The 22681-nt window shown below is 39.1% G+C and overlaps 1 protein-coding gene and 1 pseudogene across 1 annotated transcript; both read left to right on the top strand.

Annotated features, from left to right (window-relative positions):
* The first annotated feature begins 757 nt into the window (after positions 1–757).
* LOC140565115 (odorant receptor 131-2-like) lies at positions 758–1736 on the top strand (annotated as a pseudogene).
* A 14973-nt stretch (positions 1737–16709) lies between these two features.
* On the top strand, positions 16710–17687 carry LOC140565113 (odorant receptor 131-2-like). The gene has a single exon (XM_072690924.1). The coding sequence runs from the start codon at positions 16710–16712 to the stop codon at positions 17685–17687; it is 978 nt and encodes a 325-aa protein (XP_072547025.1).
* The last annotated feature ends 4994 nt before the right edge of the window (positions 17688–22681 follow it).

Raw genomic sequence — 22681 nt, 5'->3', positions numbered from 1 at the left:
TCTGCTTACCATGATCTAAAATCATAACAAAGTGGCTAGTGCACTAGAATACCTGATGAGAAATTTTCTTATTTTTAACGCTCCTATGTGCTATGTGGTAAGTCCTATGTGAATATTTACGAAGTGTGTACTTGTTATCTCCCCTCACCATACGGGTTTGGCAAACACGCAGTAAACTCTACGTGTCCATGATGTCAACAAATGCATATTAAAATCCTTCTGTTCAGATACTATTTAAATGTTTGGCCAGACTCTGTCTCCTATTTGGGTAACTCTATTATATTCCAGGTAAAGTATTTATTGAGATATGAACTCCCCATTCTTTTTAGATAGGATTTATCATTCTTTTCATGTGAATGCCATGAAAGATATATGCTTGTGACACCATGAAATGCACTTCTCTAAATTGTATATGTATAAATACGTAATATATAAAATATATAAATTATTTATTATCAACCATACTTTACACTTAACACTTATGGTAAAATTATTAACATGTTTTTTTTTATTTATCTTACATTTGTAGAATTTTGTCACAATACAGTCCTTAACTTCACCATGTTCATGAATGCCATGAAAGTTATATGCTTGTAATACCATGAAATGTACTTCTCTGAATTAGGCTGTATCAATTATGCTTCGCACTTAACACTTATGGTAAAATGATAAATTTGTTTTGTTTTTTTATTTATCTTATATTTGTAAGTTTTAGTCACAATACAGTCCTTAATGTCACCATGTTCTTTTCCTAGATATGTGCAATACAGGGTGCAACAGCAGTAGGAATGAAAGCAGCAGCATTCACCAAATGCAACTGATTACCTACGATCAAGTGAGGATGAACTTAACAATGGTTGTTACTCAGTTGTTTGTGTGGCCTTTTGTCTTCATCAATGTCCTCATGCTTTTCACTTTCTACAGAAAACAGGCTTTCAGAACTGAGACATGTTACATATTGTTCGCTCACACCTTACTTACTGATGTAATGTTTCTTTTAATGTCAAAATTTTGTGGTGATTCTCTCATACAGCCTAGTATTCCTGCCAATAGCATTCTGTATTCCATTGTGTATGTTCATTGACGCAGTCACATCAAGCACACCGCTAACTATCACTGCAATGTGTTTGGAGCGCTACGTGGCTATCTGCATGCCACTAAGACATAATGCTATCTCCACCCCCAGCAGAACCTTTACTGTTATCCTCATCATTTGGATACTAAGCTACATAATGCCATTTATGGATATTTTTATCTTTGTTGCAACTGTACCAGAAGAATATTTTTTAGAGCCAACCGTGTGTCATTATGAGATCATGACTCCAGAGCACTGGCACCGTGAAATGAGGAGTATTTTATATATTGTTGATTTATTTTTCATTTTAGTCACTGAAATCTTTTGCTATTTGATGATTGTGCGTGCTGCCCGGAGGGCCTCTGTTGACAAGAAATCAGCAGGGAAAGGTCTGCGCACCATCTCAATGCATATGCTTCAGCTTTTCCTGTGTACTGCCGAGATTATTTGTCCCTATATTGAGGCAGTTGTCATAGAGCTAGATGTTCAGTTATATTTATCAATTCGCTTTTTCAACTTTATCGTATTTAAAGTCATTGCTAGGGCAGTTACTCCACTTGTCTATGGCCTAAGAGATGAGTCATTTTGTGCTTCCTTGCTATATCATATCAAATGTAGACAAAATCACATCTCATCAGAAAAGAAACAAACAAACATATAATTTTTCTGTGTAAACAGCATTACTACTGTATGACTTCCTAAATGCTTTTTAAATAACTATTTAACTACTTAATTTGTATGTTTTATTTCCTGAAATATCTTGCAATGAAATCATTACAAATGAAGGAAATGTAGTAAAATAGTGAGCTCCACAAAGGTTTTTTGGAAAAACAAGTAAGTGGCCGTTGTTTACAGAACACATTGGAAATTTTATTTAAGCATATATCAGGCATAAAGTGCAGCCTAAACTATATGATGACTAAGGACACAGAAAAGCCTGGTATTAGTGTGTGCCATAATCTTGGGCCTGTAAAACAGAAAGTGAGCTTTGTTACTATTTTCAGTAACACATTCTATAAATGCTTAAATGTCTATTAAAGTATTACATGTGTTTTTTTTTATGATGAATGGCCTAAGCTATTTTAAGGACCTAGAGTTGTAAGCACAACATCATATAACAGAAATATAAAGTATTTAAGACTTTGGTAGCTTGGTAATATTATTATGAATCAACCTTTAGCTAACATTATCAACACACATTACACACACACTACACATACTTTATGTACAATATTGTACTGGTTTAAAATGTACTAGATGAGTAAGAATACGAGTATAGTGTGAGTGGGGAGAAGTATTTTTAGGTGCTATGTAACAGAGCAGATGCCACAGTTCCAGTAAGTGTAGGGTGCAGAGTGTTTGTATGGGGTGGAGGTGAGAGGAGACAAGTGAAATAATATGTGGACTGGTACATTGCACTACTGTCTGTTCAGCAGACTAATTGCTTGAGGGTAGATACTGTCTCAGAACAGACTGGTCTTCTGAGTGGACTGAAGACTGGACTGTCTGGTCTTCATGCTTCTGTACCTCCTGCCACTGGGCAGCTGTGAGAAGAGTTTGGGTTTGGGTGGGTGGAGTCCTTAGTAATCCTTCTGGACTTTCTCAGACAGCAGGCTGGTGTAGAAATAGAAGGTTTAGAAGGTTAACCCAGAAGATGTGCTGGGCTATGCGCACCACTCTCTGCTGAGCTTTTACCATTACCAGGTGGTGATACAGCCTGTCAGAATACTCTCCACAGTGCAGATGTAGAATGTCCTGAGGATATGGGGATTCATACCAAACCTCCTCAGTTGCTGTGGTTTTTTCACCACCCGTGTGTGTTTTCTGTCCATGTAAGTTCCTCTGTGATGTAAACAGCAAGGGACTTGAAGGTGCTGAATCACTCCACAGTGGAGATAGGTGTGAACCCTCTCATGTTTCTTAAAGTACACTATGCATGGGCAGCTCAACTGAAAAGTAACATCCTTATCACCTGCTGTTGTCCCACCAAGAAGTTCCAGATTCAGCTGCACAGAGAGCTGTTCAGACCCAGATCCCGGAGTTTGACGTCAAGCCTTGTGGGAATGGTGGTGTCAAATTCTGAACTGTAGTCCACACAGAGCATTCTCAAATTTGTGTTCTTCTTGTCCAGGTGGAAGAGGGCAGTATGCAGAGTCAGGGCAGTTGCATCATCAGTGGATCTGTTCCACCTGTAGGCAAACTGCAATAAATCCATGGTGGCAAGTAGTGAGAAGTAAATGAGGTCTCTCACCAGCCACACAAAGCACTTGCTTATGATAGGGGTTATAGCAACCGGGTGCCAGTACAACGTGAACAATGTAAAACACACTGGCATGACAGTGAGAGAGTCTGTAAAGATGTCTGCAAAGCCTCCAGCTAGCTGAATGGTGCATGCTTCCAGTCTGTCTGTGAATTCCTTCACTGGCATGACTGGTCTATCCTACCAGTCTTTACTGAACACTTTAATCAAGAGGTTTTGGGTATGTGTTATGACAGAAACACAAACTTGGGACATTCTGCACTGTGGAGAGTATTCTGACGGGCTGTATCATCACCTGGTAAGGTAACTGCACCGCTTTCTGCAGAGAGAGGTGCACCCAGCCCAGCGCATACTCGGGGTTCAGCTTCCAAACTTTCTAGATTTTTACACCAGCAACTGTATGAGGAAGTCAAGAAGGATGGTTATGGACTCCACCCACCCAAGTCTCTGTCTGTTTATACAAACACATTCTGCACCCTGCACTTTTTACTGGAACTCCTATGATCCTATGTTGCCTCAATATAGGGACAATGCTTGGATTGGCTTACATGTAGCACGCATGTAAATGGTAATTTTCAATAGGTTAGTCTTAGTCTTTAATGGGAATCAATTGAATTAGATTAAAGAAAATCTTTGCATGTAAACAATAGAAGTATATTAGCGCAGCAAATGCCAGTTCTTCACTTCAGCATGCATTGAAGGCCAGTGAAACGTGTGTGAGTTTTTCCAGAGAGTTCTTGTATTCTAGATGACAAGGGGCTGCATGAGGACTGGGTTTTGGGCCATATGGTACAGCACACTGTCTTGCACTAAGATATGATCCAAGATAATCCAAAAAGTAGATAAATTAGCAATATATATATATATATATATATATATATATATATATATATATATATATATATATATATACACAATGTAAATAATAAAAGTCAAACAACTGAAGAATAATATTATTTACAGAAAACTGCACAATTGAGCCTTAATCACACATGGGGGCATGGAAATATTGCACATTGTAATTTTACATTGAAAGAACTCTATTTCCTAAAACTGTGTAGAGTTTAAGTGTAAATAAGGGTTTATCAAACTGATTCTCCTCCAAAATCCATATGTCAAGTCAGATTTATTTGTATAGCGCTTTTTACAACTGTTGTTGTCACAAAGCAGCTTTACATAATTAGTAATTAGTAAAAGACAGAAAAAAGAAATGACATAAGAAGACATGAAGGCTTTCCAGGTGTGCAAAACGTCTGTGCAAAATGTCCAGGTGAGGCTGATCGAACAGAGAAAAGCAGGTCAATCTGTTGGGGGTCCAGTGAGAGGTCTACATTTAATTTATATCACAAATGAAAATGTAGTATATCTATTAATTCCCATATGGTTACAATTTTTCACATGCTTCCTGGCTTACCCTCCATCTCGGACAACCCCACAGATCACACTACCTATGATTCCACTGATAGCCTTTGTCAGTCACATGCTCCAAATCAGCAAATCATAGACAATTCTCACACTCTTCTCAGAGTTTTGCATCTCCTCCCCGGTTTTCACATCCTTGTTTTTGTGTTTAGAACCCTCAGTTTGTTTGCCACACTATGATGTATTGTCAAATTTTTGTAGCATAAAGAGCATTTACCATTTTTCTGTTTATTGTGTGTATGACACAGTATAGGCATTTAAGTTTTTTTATTTATTTATCTTTTTCCTATATTTGCCAGTTGTATTTGGATTTTTGACTATGCTTTTGTCTTGTCCATGTATCTGGTTCTGCTCTCCCTGTTACTAACTTGCTTTGACTGCTGTACTACACTTTTGGATTGCCCTTTCAACATTAAAGACTACATCTCTTTTAACATCCATGAGTGTGTGGTTCGTCAGAGCACCATGACAGCATGCTTTCCAAATATGCACATGGTAGATTTCTAAGAATTACATAATGTAGGTAGCAAATTACATTATCTCCTGGTAGTATATGTATTTTAGTCATGTTTCACAAAAATGTGAACAAAATTCCTTTACAATTCACTTAAGATAATGGACTTTCTCTCAAGAAACAAATCAGTCACTCAGTGTTTGCTATTTGTTTTGATTAACTCAAGCTTTAAAAAAATCCCAGGATGTCATCAGCAGCAGTCCCCCCAGCTATATGAAAAATGAAGTCTGTTAAATTAAGCACATTTTCCTGTGAATTTAGTAGAGCCCTAACTATGAGTACCTAGTAATGCCTTTCGGCTTATGTAATGCCTCTTTAGGCTTTCATTAGGAATACCCCGAGGGACAGCTACCCTTACTAGGTCACTCAAAGGTAATACTAAAAGATTGAACTAAAGCCTCCAAGCATATAAAACATTCAGTACTGGCATTTAGATCTGCCACCATTCTTAAGCACCTGGATTTTACCCTGTCCTTTGTAGTTGAGGTGGAGGTCTCTGATTTGGACTGGGAGCTGTTTTGTTTCAGCAAGTAGGTGCTTCCAGTAGACGTCACCCAGTAGCTTTCTTCCCACATAGACTCACTCTAAATCAGAAAATAAATAAGGTATAGGGGATCATTACTGGCTATTATTATTATTATTAATTTCATCCTGGCTCCTGTAACACCAAGGCAAATGCTTTTTCCCATGTGTACACCACTTGTCAAGTCAAGTCAAGTCAAATTTATTTGTATAGCGCTTTTTACAACTGTTGTCGTCACAAAGCAGCTTTACATAATTATTACTTAATAAAGAACAGATTCAGAGAAGAAAGAAGAAACAACATGAAGCGTCAAAGACCCCCGTGAGCAAGCCAACGGCGACAGTGGCAAGGAAAAACTCCCTCAGAGCTGGAGGAAGAAACCTTGGGAGGAACCAAGACTCACAAGGGGGACCCATCCTCCTCTGGCCAGACTGTTTTAAACATTAATGATAAAAATTACCAAACCAGGTACAACAGAAAGTTAATAGTTGTGATATTAATAGTGTCAGACAGGCACGAGTCCATCTAGGTTTCAGCACGGCCACCAAACAGGCAGCAGCGGCTGGCGGGTGAGCCATGGGTGGTGGCGGGTTGGGGGGGGGGACCCGCTGGCTGGACTGGTAGGTGGCAGCTGGTTAGATGCAGGTAGAGGGGACCTCAGCAGGCAATCTTCCTGCAGATCGGGCTGGGTGGCCATTTTCTCGGGGAAGGTAAAGAGAGAGAAGTTAGTTCTAAGAGGAATTTTATGGAGTGCAGAGAATGTTGATCATCAGCATCTGGGTATGTCTGATGACTCCGGCAGGTCTGATTATCACAGCATAATTAAAAGGAGAGAGCCAGAAGGTAACACGGACACGGGCGTACCCTGAGAACACCAGCATCTATCTGCTCCACCGTCAACAAACCTGAGTGATCGCGTGTAAGCAGTGAGACGACAGCTCCAGCATCTCAGAGTACTACAATTCCCTGGGTCCGCGAACCCCTGGACCTGCAGCCCTTATCTAAGAAACATTAATTACCAAAAGCTAAACTAAACAGATGAGTTTTCAGTTTAGATTTAAAGATTGAGACTGTGTCTGAGTCCCGAACATTATCTGGAAGGTTATTCCAGAGCTGGGGGGCTTTATAGGAAAAGGCTCTTCCCCCTGCTGAGGTTTTCTGAATTTTGGGAACGCGTAAGAGGCCAGCACCCTGAGATCTAAGTAGTCTTGATGGTTCGTAATATACTATAAGATCCTGCAGGTACTCAGGAGGGCTTTATATGTTAATAAAAGAATTTTGTATTCAATACGGAATTTAACTGGGAGCCAATGAAGTGCTGATAGAACTGGACTGATATGGTCAAATTTTCTAGTTTTAGTAAGGACCCTGGCTGCAGCATTTTGCACCAGCTGAAGTTTATTGAGGTTCCTGCTGGAACAACCTGACAGTAATGCATTACAGTAATCTAGCCTTGAGGTAATAAAAGCATGTACTAGCTTTTCTGCGTCTTGTAGTGATAAGGAGTTTCTTGGTTTGGAGATGTTCCTAAGCTGCATAAAGGCTGTTCTACTAATATTAGCTATATGTTGCTCAAATGATAAATCTGAGTCGAATGTGATGCCAAGATTTTTAGCTGCTAAACCAGGAATGATGGGAGAATCTGCCAAGTCTAACATTAAGTCTGATAGTTTATTTCTAGAGTCTTTTGGACCTAAAAGGAGAACTTCGGTTTTGTCACTGTTAAGGAGAAGGAAGTTATGTGACATCCAGAGTTTTATATCCTTTACACAGTCCTCCATTTTCTGTAATCTAAATTTATCGTCAGGTTTGGCTGATATATAGAGCTGTGTGTCATCTGCATAGAAGTGGAAATTAACGCCATGTCTGCTTATAACTGAGCCCAGTGGTAACATGTATAATGTAAATAATAGTGGTCCTAAAATTGAGCCTTGCGGAACTCCATATCTTACTTCTGCGTAGTTTGAAGATAAATCATTTATCTTTACAAATTGGAAGCGTCCCGTTAGATATGATTGGAACCATGATAGGGCTGTCCCTGTGATTCCAACCATTTTCTCTAATCTTTCTAGTAATATAGAATGATCTATTGTATCAAAGGCTGCACTAAGGTCTAGTAGGACTAATAAAGATACGTAGCCTTGATCAGAGGCAAGAAGGAGATCATTCGTAATCTTCACTAGGGCTGTCTCTGTGCTGTGATTGAGTCTAAATCCAGACTGGAATTTCTCATACATGTCATTTTTACTCAGGTATAAGCAGAGTTGTTGGGCCACAGCTTTTTCTAATATCTTAGATACTAATGTTAAGTTTGAGATGGGTCTATAATTAGATAATACACTAGGATCAAGATTTGGTTTTTTGATTAAAGGTTTTATAACTGCTATTTTAAGGGTTTGGGGTACATGCCCAAGGCTAAGGGATGAATTTACAATTGTTAAAAGAGGTCCGATTATAATTGGGAGAATTTCTTTTAGCAATTTAGAGGGAATCGGGTCGAGTGTACATGTTGTACAATTAGCTGAGGATATAATTTTTTCTAGTTCTGGCTGTGGAAGTGGGTAGAAGGCTTCCAGCCTTTGTTCTACAACTAAGTTTTGTTCTAAAGCAACTACATCGGGTGACGGCCATGTTTGATTTAATAAGCAGGGTTGGATTTGTTGTCTAATATTTTCTATTTTATTATTAAAATAGTCCATAAAAACATGACTAGTTAAAGATGTTGGGATCTGGGGTTGAGTATCTGCCTGGCTTTTAGTAAGTTTAGAGATCTCATTAAAAAGAACTCTGGGATTGTTTTTGTTTTTCTCGATCAGCGAGGCCAGATACGCTGAGCGAGCTTTAATGAGTGCCTTTCTATATTGACTAAGGCTGTCCTTCCACGCAGAGTGGAACACCTCTAGTTTGGTCGTCCGCCATTTACGCTCTAGTTTCCGCACTGTTTGTTTTAAGGTACGAGTTTGATCACTGTACCACGGTGCAAGCCTTTTTTGCCTCATCATTTTATTTTTGAACGGTGCTACTTTGTCTAAGGTTGATCGGAGGGTATTTTCTAGATCGTTTGTTAATTTGACGAGCTCCGTTTGGTCTGACGGAGTGTAAGCTAAGGTCGATAGGGGTGGGAGATTTTTAGTAAACTGTACAGCTGTCATTGGTGTTATTGTGCGTTTTAGGCAGTGTTGGGGAGAAGAATTTACATTTTGCCTTAGATGTAGCTCAAAGGAGATTAGATAATGGTCTGATATTACTGAGCTTTGAGGTAGAATATTTAGCTGATCAATGCTAACACCTGGGTGTCAGGACTAAATCTAGGGTATGATTACAGTAATGTGTGGGTCCAGTTATGTTTTGTATAATGCCAACAGAATCTAAAATTGATACAAACGCCTTTGTTAATGGATCGTCTGCTTTTTCAAAGTGAATATTAAAATCTCCTACTACAGTGAGTCCAAGAAGTATTTGATCCCTTGCTGATTTTCTTCGTTGGCCCACTAATAAAGACATGATCATTCTATACTTTTAATGGTAGATGTATTCTTACATGGAGAGACAGAATATTAAAAAGAAAATCCAGAAAATAAATCTAAGGAATATATATTAATTGATTTGTATTTCATGGAGTGAAATAAGTATTTGATCCCTTAGTATTCATTAGCAGTTCTGGCTTTTACAGACCAGTTAGACACTCCCAATCAACTTGTTACCTGACCTGAAGCCACCTGTTCTCACTAATCACTTGTGTGAAAAACACCTGTCCACAGAATCAGACAGATCACACAGATTTCAAGTCTCCAACATGGGTAAAACCAAAGAGCTGTCACAGGACCTCAGAGTCAGAATTGTTGACCTTCACAAAGCTGGAATGGGCTACAAAAAGATTAGTAAGGTGTTGGATGTGAAAGTAACAACTATTGGTGCAATTATCAGAAAGTTTAAAGAGTATAACATGACAATCAACAGACCTCGGCCCGGTGCTCCAAAGAAGATTTCGCCTCGTGGGGTGGCAATGATGCTGAGAACAGTCAGAAATCGTCCTGCAACCACTCGGCAGGAGTTAGCAAATGACCTGAAGGCAGCTGGGACCACAGTTTGCAAGGAAACAATTGGCAACACTTTGCGCAACAATGGATTCACATCCTGCAGTGCCCGAAAGGTACCCCTGCTGAAGAGAGCACATGTGGAGGCGCGCCTCAAGTATGCCAATGATCATTTGAAAGATGAACCAAGTTATTGGGAGAAGGTTTTGTGGTCAGACGAGACCAAAATTGAACTTTTTGGCCTCAACTCCACCCGCCATGTGTGGAGGAAGAAAAATGCTGCCTATGACCCCAAGAACACTGTGCCCACCGTCAAGCATGGAGGTGGAAGCATAATGTTTTGGGGGTGTTTCTCTGCCAAGGGTACAGGGCTACTTCACCGCATCACTGGGAAGATGGATGGAGCCATGTACCGCACAATCCTGAGGGACAACCTCCTCCCCTCTGCCAGGGATCTGAAAATGGGCCGTGGTTGGGTCTTCCAACATGATAACGACCCTAAACATACAGCAAAGGCAACAAAGGATTGGCTCAAGAAAAATCACATTAAGGTCATGGAGTGGCCCAGCCAGTCGCCAGACCTCAATCCGATCGAAAATCTATGGAGGGAGCTGAAGGTCAGAGTTGCCAAGCGACAGCCCACCAACCTTCATGATTTAGAGAGGATCTGCAAAGAAGAGTGGGCCAAAATTCCCCCTGGTGTGTGTGCTAAACTTGTGGTTAACTACAACAAACGTCTCACCGCTGTGCTTGCAAACAAAGGCTTTGCCACTAAGTATTGAGTGTGTTTGGCAAGAGGGATCAAATACTTATTTTCCTCATTGAAATACAAATTAATTAAAATATATTCTTTAAAATTATATTCTGGATTTTTGTCTTGATATTCTGTCTCTCCATGTTAGAATATATCTACCATTAAAAGTGCAGAAGGATAGTGTCTTTATTAGTGGGCAAACAAAGAAAATCAGCAAGGGATCAAATACTTCTTGGACTCACTGTATTATAACTTTGTCACTGCACACTGCCAAGTCTGCAGAAAAATTACTGAATTCTTTTAAAAATTCTGAGTAGGGCCCTGGAGGCCTATAAATATTAATCAGTGAGAAAACATTTTTATTTGTGGTCGGATTTGATATATTAATGTAGATAAGCTCAAAAGAAGTGAAGGTGTTACAGTGTTTTTGAATAATCTCTAGTGTATTCTGGTAGATTATACATACTCCACCTCCTCTGCCTGATAATCTAGGGCTATGTACATATTTATAGCCTGCGGGGGTGGCTTCATTTAGAGCTATATATTGATCAGGTCTAATCCAGGTTTCGGTGAGGCAGAAAACATCTAGTTTCTGATCACATATAATTTCATTCACGATCACTGCTTTTGAGGATAGTGATCTAATGTTAAGTAGACCAAGCTTTAGGTCTGAGGTGCTGGTGTTATCGTTGAAATGAGAGATTTTAACACTGATTAAATGATTAAAACGAGCTGATCTAGATGTTCTACATTTGGGTTTAATTCGGGGCACAGACACAGTCTCAATACAGTGAAACCTGGGTGACGCCTCAAAGCAGCTCGCAGACGGTCGGTTTAGCCGGTCTGTCTGCGGCCTGGTCTCGGCTCTGGATTGTCAGCAGCCTTTTACACTCCTCTGCCGACTAACTAGCAGACTATGAGCTATGCTGCACGAAAGTAAGGCAGCACCCTCCCGCGTGTGGTGGACACCATCCCTACCTAAAAAAACAGGCTTGCCCTCAAACTTTAACCAATTATCTATGAAGCCCACATGATTTTCGGAACACCACTTGGACATCCAGCGGTTCAGCGCTGTGAGTCGGCTGTAGGACTCAGCGCCGCGCCTCATTGGGATGGGACCAGAGCAAATTACGGCATCGGACATCGTCTGGGCCAGTTTAACCACCTCTTTAATATTATCCTTAGTTATTTCTGACTGCCGCAGACGGATATCATTGGCCCCCTACATGAATAACTATCCTTGAATATCTCCTGTTTGCTAGCCGCTTAAGGTTGCCGCTAATGTCCAGCGCTCTGGCTCCCGGTAAACAGCTAACAGTCTGGTACAAACTTGTGAACTTTCTCCTAATGATCAGTAGCTTGAGAATATTATTCTTCCATCCATTGCTCTACCCCCATTAGATTCGAGGTAGAAGCTGACAACAAACAACAAGCTAATTGCCATTGGGGTAAAAACTAATGTCCTGCATGGGGATCAGATTTGGTGTTCTAAGGTCATTGAAAAAAATGAATGTTAAGTACATGCTTGACCTAGCTGTTTAGTATTGTGTGGCCAAATCATTCCACTCTCTTTCCTCAAACCTGTTGTTCCATGTTCTGACCCAGAGGTTGGGGTATTTCCATCAGTGCCATCCAGAAGAATGACTACTTCTGTGGAGATTCCAGAGACTGACTTAAAGCTATCATCATTGTCATAGTAATAATCTAATTAACAAATGGTACCAATATGTTATACCCTTGTGCTGCCACATCAGATCTGAATATTCAAAACATGGACTCCAAGACCTCCAAAGGTGTATTTTCGTATCTAGCAACGTTAGCAGCAAATCCTTTAAAACCTGTAAGGTGTGAGGTGAGGCCTCCATGGATCAAATCACTGAGCCTTAGGTGACCATTATCCTCTTGGTGGTTCACCTTTCTTTGACCACTTTTAGTAGGTACTGATAAATGCAGTCAGCTGGTTTATAATAATGACTGACAATTAAAAATTAATTTTGTTTGTGCAGCTGTGTACATCAAATTTATTTCTACAGTGCAAAACCAGTTGTACACAGATATGGGGAAGATTAATTCAAGATAAACTATATTTTAGCTAATAAAGAGATGTAATGTGAGATTTGCATCTAACTCTTGTATTTTAGGAGTGAACAAACAGGATCTACTCAAGACAAGACAACCATATTTACCATTTGTGTTTAACACAGATGGAATTTGGCCTTCACCTTTAACCTATCCATAAAGTGAATACAGACAGTAAATGTGGGCAAATGTGCCCGAAGTGGTGGGCAGAGAGGGTGAAGGGCCTTGCTCAAGGCCCCAACAGTGGCAGCTTGCCGAGCACAGGTATCAAAACCACAACTCTGTCATCAATACCCCTGGAGCTCTAACCGCTGCCCATTCTGAGGCCTAGTACCAACTGGAATGGTGCAAAGCTGATACACAAGTAGTAAAAAAGATCATCTCATCAAGATCAAATAGAATATAGTGCATGGACTACCAACCTATGGTCAACCTTAAAAGACGATTTGTTGTGCTACATGAATATGGCCAAGGCTACAAGAAGATCAACACCCTAAAGCACACCATTCTGAAGCCCTGCAGCACAGTGGCCAAGATCATCCAGCGTTTTAAAAGAGCAGGGTCCACTCAGAACAGAGCTTGCGTTGGTCGTCCAAAGAAGTAGAGGGCACATGCTCAGTGTCACATCCAAACACTGTCTTTGAAAGAGATTGAAGAGGTGTGGGGGGGGTTAGCCTGTCAGGTGCTTAGACCATATGCCACACACTACATCAAATTGGTCTGCATAGCCGTCACCCCAAAAGGAAGCCTCTTCTGAAGTCTGTACACAAGAAAGCCCGCAAACAGTTTGCTGAAGACATGTTAACAAAGGACATGGATTACTGGAACTCTGATGAGACCAAGATTAATTTGTTTGGTTCAGATGGTCTCAAGCATGTGTGGCAGCAATTAGGTGAGGAGCACAAAGATAAGTGTGTCATGCCTACAGTCAAGCATGGTGGTGGGAATGTCATGGTCTGGGGCTGCATGAGTATAGCAGGTGTTGGGGAGTTACATTTCATTGAGGGACACATGAACTCCAATATGTACTGTGAAATACTGAAGCAGAGCATGATCCCCTCCCTCCGGGAACTGGGTCGCAGGGCAGTGTTCCAGCATGATAATGACCCCAAACACACCTCTAAGACGACCACTGCTTTATTGAAGAGGCTAAGGGGAAGGGGGTTGGACTGGCCAAGCATGTCTCCAGACCTAAATCCAATAGAACATCTTTGGGGCATCCTCAAGCGGAAGGTGGAGGGGCGCAAAGTCTTGAATCTCAGCCAGCTCTGTGATGTCGTCATGGAGGAGTGGAAAAGCATTCCAGTGGCAACCTGTGAAGCTCTGGTAAACTCCATGCCCAGGTGACGTTGCTCTCTAACAAGATGCTGAATGTGCTCATGGTGTCTCAGAAGAAGAACCGTTGGTGCAGCGCACTAGGTTTTTTAGAGACCTGGCTTGCCGCTGATATCCTGGACTCGAATATGTCAATCCCCAGCTTTCATCTCGCAGCATGGAGTGGTAGAAAAAGAAGCGGAGGAGTGGCACTATAAGTGAACTACAGATTACACTGTTGTGTACAATAGAAAAGGTGTAATCTGGGACATGTTACTGTGAAGGTGCCCACACTTGGACAGAATTGTTGGTACCCCTTGGTTAATGACCTGGCCTGCACAAAAATGATGGTACCCTTAACTTACCATTTTGTTGCACAACCTTTTGAGGCAATCACTGCAATTAAATGATTCCTGTAACTGTCAATGAGACTTCTGCACCTCTCAGCAGGTATTTTGGCCCACTCCTCATGCCTTTTCCAGATGGCATGTTTCAGCTCCTTCCAAAGATGCTCAATAAGATTTAGGTCAGGGCTCATAGAAGGCCACTTCAGAATAATCCAATGTTTCCTCTTAGCCATTCTTGGGTGTTTTTAGCTGTGTAATTTGGGTCATTATCCTGTTGCAAGACCCATGACCTGTGACTGAGATCAAGCTTTCTGACACTGGGGAGCACATTTCTCTCTAGAATCCCTTGATAGTCTTGAGATTTCATTGTACCCTGAACAGATTTAAGACACCCTGTGCCACATGCAGCAAAGCAGCCCCAGAACATATCAGAACCTCTTCCATGTTTCACAGTAGGAACAGTCTTCTTTTCTTGATATGCTTCATTTTTCCATCTGTGAACATAGAGCTGATGTGCCACACATCAAAAAGTTCCATTTGTTCCAAAAGTCTCATCTGTTCATAGGACATTCTCTCAGAAGCATTGGGGCTTGTCAATATGTACTTGCAAATTCCAGTCTGGCTTTTTTATGATTTGTTTACAACATCTGACACTGATGGTCCTTGAGCTTTAAGTTCACCTTTAATGTCTTTAAAGTTTTAAAGTTTTTTGGGGCTCTTTTGTTACCATTTGTATTATCCGTATCTTTAATTTATCATCAATTTTCCTTCTCCAGCCACGTCCAGGGAGGTTTGCTATGTCCCCAAGTCCCATGGATCTTAAATATCTGAATAATATGTGCAACTGTAGTCACAGGAACATCACGCTGTTTGAAGATGGTCTTTTAAACTTTACCTTGTCAATAATTTTCTTTCCCTGATCCATGTTGAGTGTGGTACACACCATGTCACCAGCACAGTGACTACCTGTAGCCCTATATATAGGCCCACTGACTGATTACAAGATTGTAGACACCTGTGATGCTAATTAGTGGACACACCTTGATTTAACATTTCCCTTTGGTCTCATTAGTTTCAGGGGTACCATTATTTTTGTCCAGGCCTGTTTAATAAGTTTACTTTTTAAAATAGTTCTGTTGAAACATGGTTCAATGTAGGATTTTCATTTGTTCATTTTCATAGAATTTTTATTTATTATTACTTTTGTCAGATTCAAGTTATTTCTGTGACCGTTTTTCTTTCATTAACCAAGGGATACCAACAATTTTGTCCATGTGTGTATGTATGCATCTTAATTACTGCAAGTTATACTTTAACTGCTTTTTAAAATTCTTTTTATATCTTTCTCCTGTTTATGTATTTATTTATGTAAACCTGACAATATGACAATTTGTACATATGTGGTAGGCTATTTTGCTTTTCAATGTAATTCTGTGCTGCTGTAATACCAGTTCAGAGAAATGTCCCACATTTCTGGTTTGTGCAGTTCTTTCAGCCATTAAACTCGGATGATGAATACACTCACCACCTTTTTAAATTCTAAGCAAACAAAATCTCCCTCTAAGCTATCCTAGTGTAAATGCAAGTGTAATCTTAGTCATCTGCTGTTATCTACTGTAATCTGCAGTTACATAACATTACAAACTGTCTATGAAGATGAGTGATTTAAAATCACTGTTTAATTCAGCTGCCTGAGTGGGCAAACTTTGCCTCATTAAATTTTGTCAGCCAAACAGCATGGATGTTTTTTTTATTACTCAGTTTAGTCATTTAGTCAAACAGAGGACAACTGTCAAATATTGTTGGCTAAGCCATTACATTCATAAATGGAGATCTCTTTCTTTCAACAGAGCATGCATTAGACTAATCTGTTAACCGTGATCTCAACTCATAATGGAGTGGCTATTGCAATAGAATGCCTAATGAGGGATTTTATTTTTAACTCACCTTTCCTATGTGAATATATTTATTAAGTGTGTACCCCTCCCCCCCACCATACAGGTTTGGCAAATACGCTACGTGTCCATGATGTCAACAAATGCATATTAAAATCCTTTTGTTGAGATGCTATTTAAATGTTTGCCCAAAGTCAGTCTCCTATTAACTCTATTATTAGTTAACTCTATTATATTGCAGGTAATGTATTAATTGAGATATTAAACAAATTTTACATTTGTAATTACTGTCTAATGAATGCCATGACAGTTATATACATGTAATACCATGAAATGTATTTCTCTGAATTAGGCTATATCTTCAATTATACTTTACACTTAACCTTTATGGTAAAATTATTAACATGGATTTTTTTATTTATCTTATATTTCTAGAATTCTAAAATTTGTTACAATACAGTCCTTAACATCACCATGTTTTCCCTAGATATGTGCACAGCAGAGTGCAACAGCAATAGGAATGAAAGCAGCAGCATTCACCAAATGCAACTGATTAGCTACGATCCAGTGAGGATGAACTTAACACTGGTTGTTACTCAGTTGTTTGTGTGGCCTTTTGTCTTCATCAATGTCCTTATGCTTTTCACTTTCTACAGAAAGCAGGCTTTCAGAACTGAGACACGTTACATATTGTTCGCTCACACCTTACTGATTGATTTGATGTTTCTTTTAATGTCTGATTTTGTGGTGATTCTCTCATACAGCTTAGTATTCCTGCCAATAGCATTCTGTATTCCATTGTGTATGTTCATGGATGCAGTGACATCAAGCACACCGCTAACTATCACTGCAATGTGTGTGGAGCGCTACGTTGCCATCTGCATGCCACTGAGACATAATGCTATCTCTACTCCCAGCAGAACCTTTACTGTTATCCTCATCATTTGGATGTTAAGCTACATAATGCCATTTTTGGATTTTTTTATCCTTGTTGCAACTGTACCAGAACAATATTTTTTAGAGCCGACCTTGTGTCATTATGAGCTCATGACTCCAGAGCACTGGCACCGTGAAATGAGGAGTATTTTATATATTGTTGATTTTTTATTCATTTTAGTCACTGAAATCTTTTGCTATTTGATGATTGTGCGTGCAGCCCGGAGGGCCTCTGTTGACAAGAAATCAGCAGGGAAAGGTCTGCGCACCATCTCAATGCATATGCTTCAGCTGATCCTGTGTACTGCCGAGATTATTTGTCCCTATATTGAGGCAGTTGTCATAGAGCTAGACATTCAGTTATATTTATCAATCCGCTTTTTCAACTTTATCGTATTTAATGTCATTGCCAGGGCAGTTACTCCACTCGTCTATGGCCTAAGAGATGAGTCGTTTTGTGCTGTCCTGCTATATCATATCAAATGTAGACAAAATCACATCTCATCAGAAAAGAAACAAACAAACATCTAATTTGTCTGTGTAAAAAGCATTACTACTGTATGACTTCTTACATGTATTTTAAATATCCACTTTACTACTTAATTTGTATGTACATATAGATTTTATTTCCTGCTATATCATGCCATGATATCATACAAAATTATACATCCTATACATAGATGTGTCTTTTAAGTATTACATGTGATTCTCATGTGAAAGACCTAAACTATTTTTAAGTATTTAGTGTTGCACGTCTTTGGCATTTTTAGGCTTTGGTAACTGTATATTAAATAAATTAAATAAATATACCTTAATATACTGAATTTGATGACTGCAGTTCTGTACATTGTGTCAGAATATCATGCTGAATGGACCAATAAGACATGTGATAAAATATTTTTACAATGACTTACACAATGAAGTGTAATGTAAAGTTACCATACTGGACAAGATTTTACATGGCAACAGTGATATTTGAAACAATTCTGTAATTAATCATGGCGTAATGCATTATAGTCAAGTTTGGCCATATGTAAAAATGTGTTCAAATATAGCCTTAATTGGTAGATGTCAATAGTTGAATGCCAGAATACCTGATTTAAAAATGTGTCATGCCTGAGCTTCACAAGTATCACAAAGAATCACAAAAAAAACATGTCATTTTGTAGAGTTACCAAAAGTGTTGCAATTTTGCAATGGACACTGCATTTTAACCATGCTTCAACAGAATTATAAAAAAAAAAATAAAAAAAAAAAGAAACAGGCCTGGACAGAAATGATGGTACCCATATTTTGTTAAAATAAGTTATTTGTCCCACAGTAGCCATTTAATTCTTCTGCTGTTCCAATCTTGGCTAGTTTGTCCCAAAGTGTTTTTTCCACATTTCTAAATAATAAAATGGATAAACTGAAAACTGAGCTACAGTGGGCACAGGACCATCAAAGTTGAAGACACAAAAAATTTTCACATCTCTTGATGGCTAATTTCAAAACCTTGTCACAAAGCAAAAAGTAATCTCAAACTGATTTCATGAATAATATACTACCTCTGGAATGTGGTATGAAGGGATATTCACAGTATAAATGTCTATCTGAAAATTTATGCATTACACAATTATGTAAACATCAACTATAGTCTCAAAAGAATATATATCCAATATGACCAGTGTACATCTTGTGGTTAAATTATTAGCATTATTAGTATTATGCTTCTGTCTTTTGGACTGCCCTTTCAACATTAAACTACATCTCTTTATATCCATCCAAGAGATTTCTAAGAATTGCATAATATAGGTACATAATTACATTAGTTTCTGTAGTAGATCTATTTTTTTTACTTTTCACAATCATTTCAACACTGAAATTACTTTACAATTCACCTGCAAAGATAATTCACTTTCTCTCAAAAAACTAAATGCATTTGCTATTTGGTTTGATTAACTTAAACTTGAAAAAATCTCAGAATGTCCATGCAGCAGTCCCCCCGGCATTTTGAAAAACAAAGTTAAATTAACCACATTTTCCTGTGAATTTAGTAGGGCTCTAACTATAATTACCTAGTTATGCTTATTCAGGCTTTCAGGCTTTCATTAAGAATGTCCTGAGAGACAGCTACTCTTACCAGGTTACTCAAAGGTAATACTAAAAGATTGAACTAGAATCCCCAAGCAGAAAAAGCTTTCAGTACTCTCAGGACTCTTCGGTCAGACATTATTCTCAAGCACCTGAATCCCAGCCCTTTGTAGTTTAGATGGATGTCTTTGAATTTGGACAGGGAACTGTTCTGTCCCAGCAAGTAGGTGCTTCTAGTAGACTTCACCCAATTGCTTTCTACCCACATAAACTCACTCCATCAGACCATAATTAGGGTATAGGGTATAATTTTTTTGGCTATTTGATTGGCCCTTGCAGAATGGTGTTGCTGCCCAGTGGGGGCTGTACATCCTTTCCTATTTCTTACAAACCACAAAAATCTTAAATACTTTAATCTCTGCCATACTCATTTGTGTCTGTTTTCTCTCATTTTGAGTTTGTCATTTCATATCACCCTGACTCCTGTAACATCAAGGCAGATGTTCTTTCCCATTTGTACATCATACACACATGGACATAATTGTAGGAAAAAGGAAAAACCCACAACGGTCACAGAAATAACTTGAATCTGACAAAAAATAATAATAATAAATAAAAATGCTATGAACATTTACCAATGAAAGTCGGAAATTGCATTTTAACCATGCTTCAACAGAATTATTTAAAAAAAATGAAACAGGCCTGGACAGAAATGATGGTACTCTTAACTTACTATTTTGTTGCACAACCTTTTGAGGCAATCACTGCAATCAAACGATTCTTGTAACTGTCAATGAGACTTCTGCACCTCTCAACAGGTATTTTGGCCCACTCCTCATAAGCAAACTGCTCCAGTTGTCTCAGGTTTGAAAGGTGCCTTTTCCAGATGGCATGTTTCAGCTCCTTCCAAAGATGATCAATAGGATTTAGGTCAGGGCTCATAGAAAGCCACTTGTGAATAATCCAATGTTTTCCTCTTAGCCCTTCTTGGGTGTTTTTAGCTGTGTGTTTTGGGTCATTATCCTGTTGCAAGACCCATGACCTGCAACTGAGACCAAGCTTTCTGACACTGGGCAGCACATTTCTGTCTAGAATCCCTTGATAGTCTTGAGATTTCATTGTACCCTGCACAGATTAAAGACACCCTGTGCCAGAGGCAGCAAAGCAGCCCAAAAAACATAACAGAGCCTCTTCCATGTTTCACAGTAGGGACAGTTTTCTCTTTTTGCTATGCTTCATTTTTTGTAGTTTGGCAAATTCCATTCTGGCTTTTTTATGATTTGTTTTCAACAATGGTGTCCTCCTTGGTCATCTCCCACATTGGCTCAAACAACAATGGATGGTGCGATCTGACACTGATGTTTCTTGAGCTTAAAGTTCACATCCAGGGAGGTTGGCTACAGTCCCATAGATCTTACATTTTTAAATAATATGTGCAACTGTAGTCAAAGGAACATCAAGCTGCTTGGAGATGGTCTTAAAATCCTTAACTTTCAGATGCTTGCCTATAATTTTCTTTCTAATCTCCTGAGACAACTCTTTCCTTTGCTTTCTCTGGTCCATGTTGAGTGTGGTACACACCTGGTCACCAAACAGCACAGTGACTACCTGTAGCCCTATACAGGCCCACTGACTGATTACAAGATTGTAGACACCTGTGATGCTAATTAGTGGACACACCTTGATTTAACATGTCCCTTTGGTCACATTATTTTGAGGGTACCAACAATTTTGTCCATGTGTGTATGTGCCAGAACAGTGTAAAATGGGCTCGCTCATCTCTTGTCAGGCTACCCTGATAAGACCAGTGCTCACCAGTAAATAGCTGTTAGATACTGTCGGGGAAGTATGCTGAATATTTTTAAGTCATTGATGAATGGATGAGATGTAGCAAACAAGTTTGGAAGGACACATATCAGCACATTCAAATTTTTCTGCCAACACAAACAACAAGCTAATTGCCATTGGGGTAACCCAACTAATGTCCTGCCTGGGGATCAGATTTGGAGTTCTATCTAAGGTCATTCAAAGAATTATGGCAAGTACATGCTTAGAACTCCAATTCATTCCACATCTCTATCCTCAAAGCTGTTGTTCCATGTTCTGACCCTGAGGTTGGGGGATTTCCATCAGCGCCATCTAGGAGAATCCAAAGAATGCAATTGCAGTTTCCTGCATGTAAAAGAAAAGACCTGTGGCCATATTTTGAAAAAGCCTATGTCATGATACTTATGTCATGAACGAGCCGGTTGACATTGGTTTACTTACTAATGGGTTTGAATTGATTACTTCTGTGAAGATTGTGATTCCAAAGACCGACTTGAAGCTATCATCCTCATAGTAATAATCTAATAAACAAGTGGTACCAATATGTTACCCTTGTGCTGCAACATCAGATCTGAATATTTAAAACATGGACTCCGAAAGACCTCCAATGGTGTAGTTTGGTATCTAGCAACAAGACATTAGCAGCAAATCCTTTAAAACCTGTAAGGTGTGAGGTGAGGCCTCCATGGATCAGATAACTTTGGTGACCATGGTTGTCCTTTCTTGGAATACTTTAAGTAGGTACTGATCACTGCATACCAGAAAGACCTGCCTGATGTTTTGGAGATGTTCTGACCCAATCATCCAACTATTAAAATTTGGCTCTTGTTTTTCCTGCTTCTAACAAATCTCCTTAATTATGCCACCATTATGTGAAGATAATCAATGTTTTTCACTTTACCTGTAAGTGGAACTAATCTTAAGGCTGAACGGTGTAGATTACATTACATTAGCATTGTGGTCAGCTCAGATTTATGATTTTATGACTAAAAATAAATGTGCAACTGTGTACATTTAATGTTTTTTTTCTGCTGTGCAAAAGCAGTTGTACACATAAATGGAAAGGAATAGTTCACTCAGAGAAATTATACTTTAGCTAATTAAGACAATACAGCTTACAGAGTAAGTTAGGAGTGAACATAATGTAGAAACAGGATTCATTGTGAGGTCTAGAACAAATTGGAATAGTGTGAGGTGGATATACACGTAGTGAACATTAACTCCCTATTATGGCAGTCAGTTCAGAAAAAATGGGATGATAAACAGATGTCATTCTGACCACTTACCAACTCTAAGCAAACAAAATCTCCCAGTTAGCTATCTATCTTGCCAGTGTAATTATCTGCTGTTATTTAACATTATATACAGTGTATGAAGGTGAATGATCTACCCAATTTTTGTCCTCATTACATTTTGTCAGCCAAACAGCATGAATGTTTTGTAAATAGTTCTTTGAACACAGTGTATTTACAAGTATGTAAAAGTAAAAGCATTTAAAAAGGGCTCAGTAACTTAGTCAAACAGAGGACAACTGTCAAATGTTGTTGGCTAAGCCAAAACATTCATAAATGTAGATCTCTTTCTTTCAACAGGGCATGCATTAGACTAATCTGTTTACTGTGATC

Source organism: Salminus brasiliensis, chromosome 11, assembly GCF_030463535.1.
Source record: "Salminus brasiliensis chromosome 11, fSalBra1.hap2, whole genome shotgun sequence".
In the NCBI taxonomy this organism is placed as follows: Eukaryota; Metazoa; Chordata; class Actinopteri; order Characiformes; family Bryconidae; genus Salminus; species Salminus brasiliensis.
This window is presented reverse-complemented; position numbering and strand designations above follow the sequence as displayed.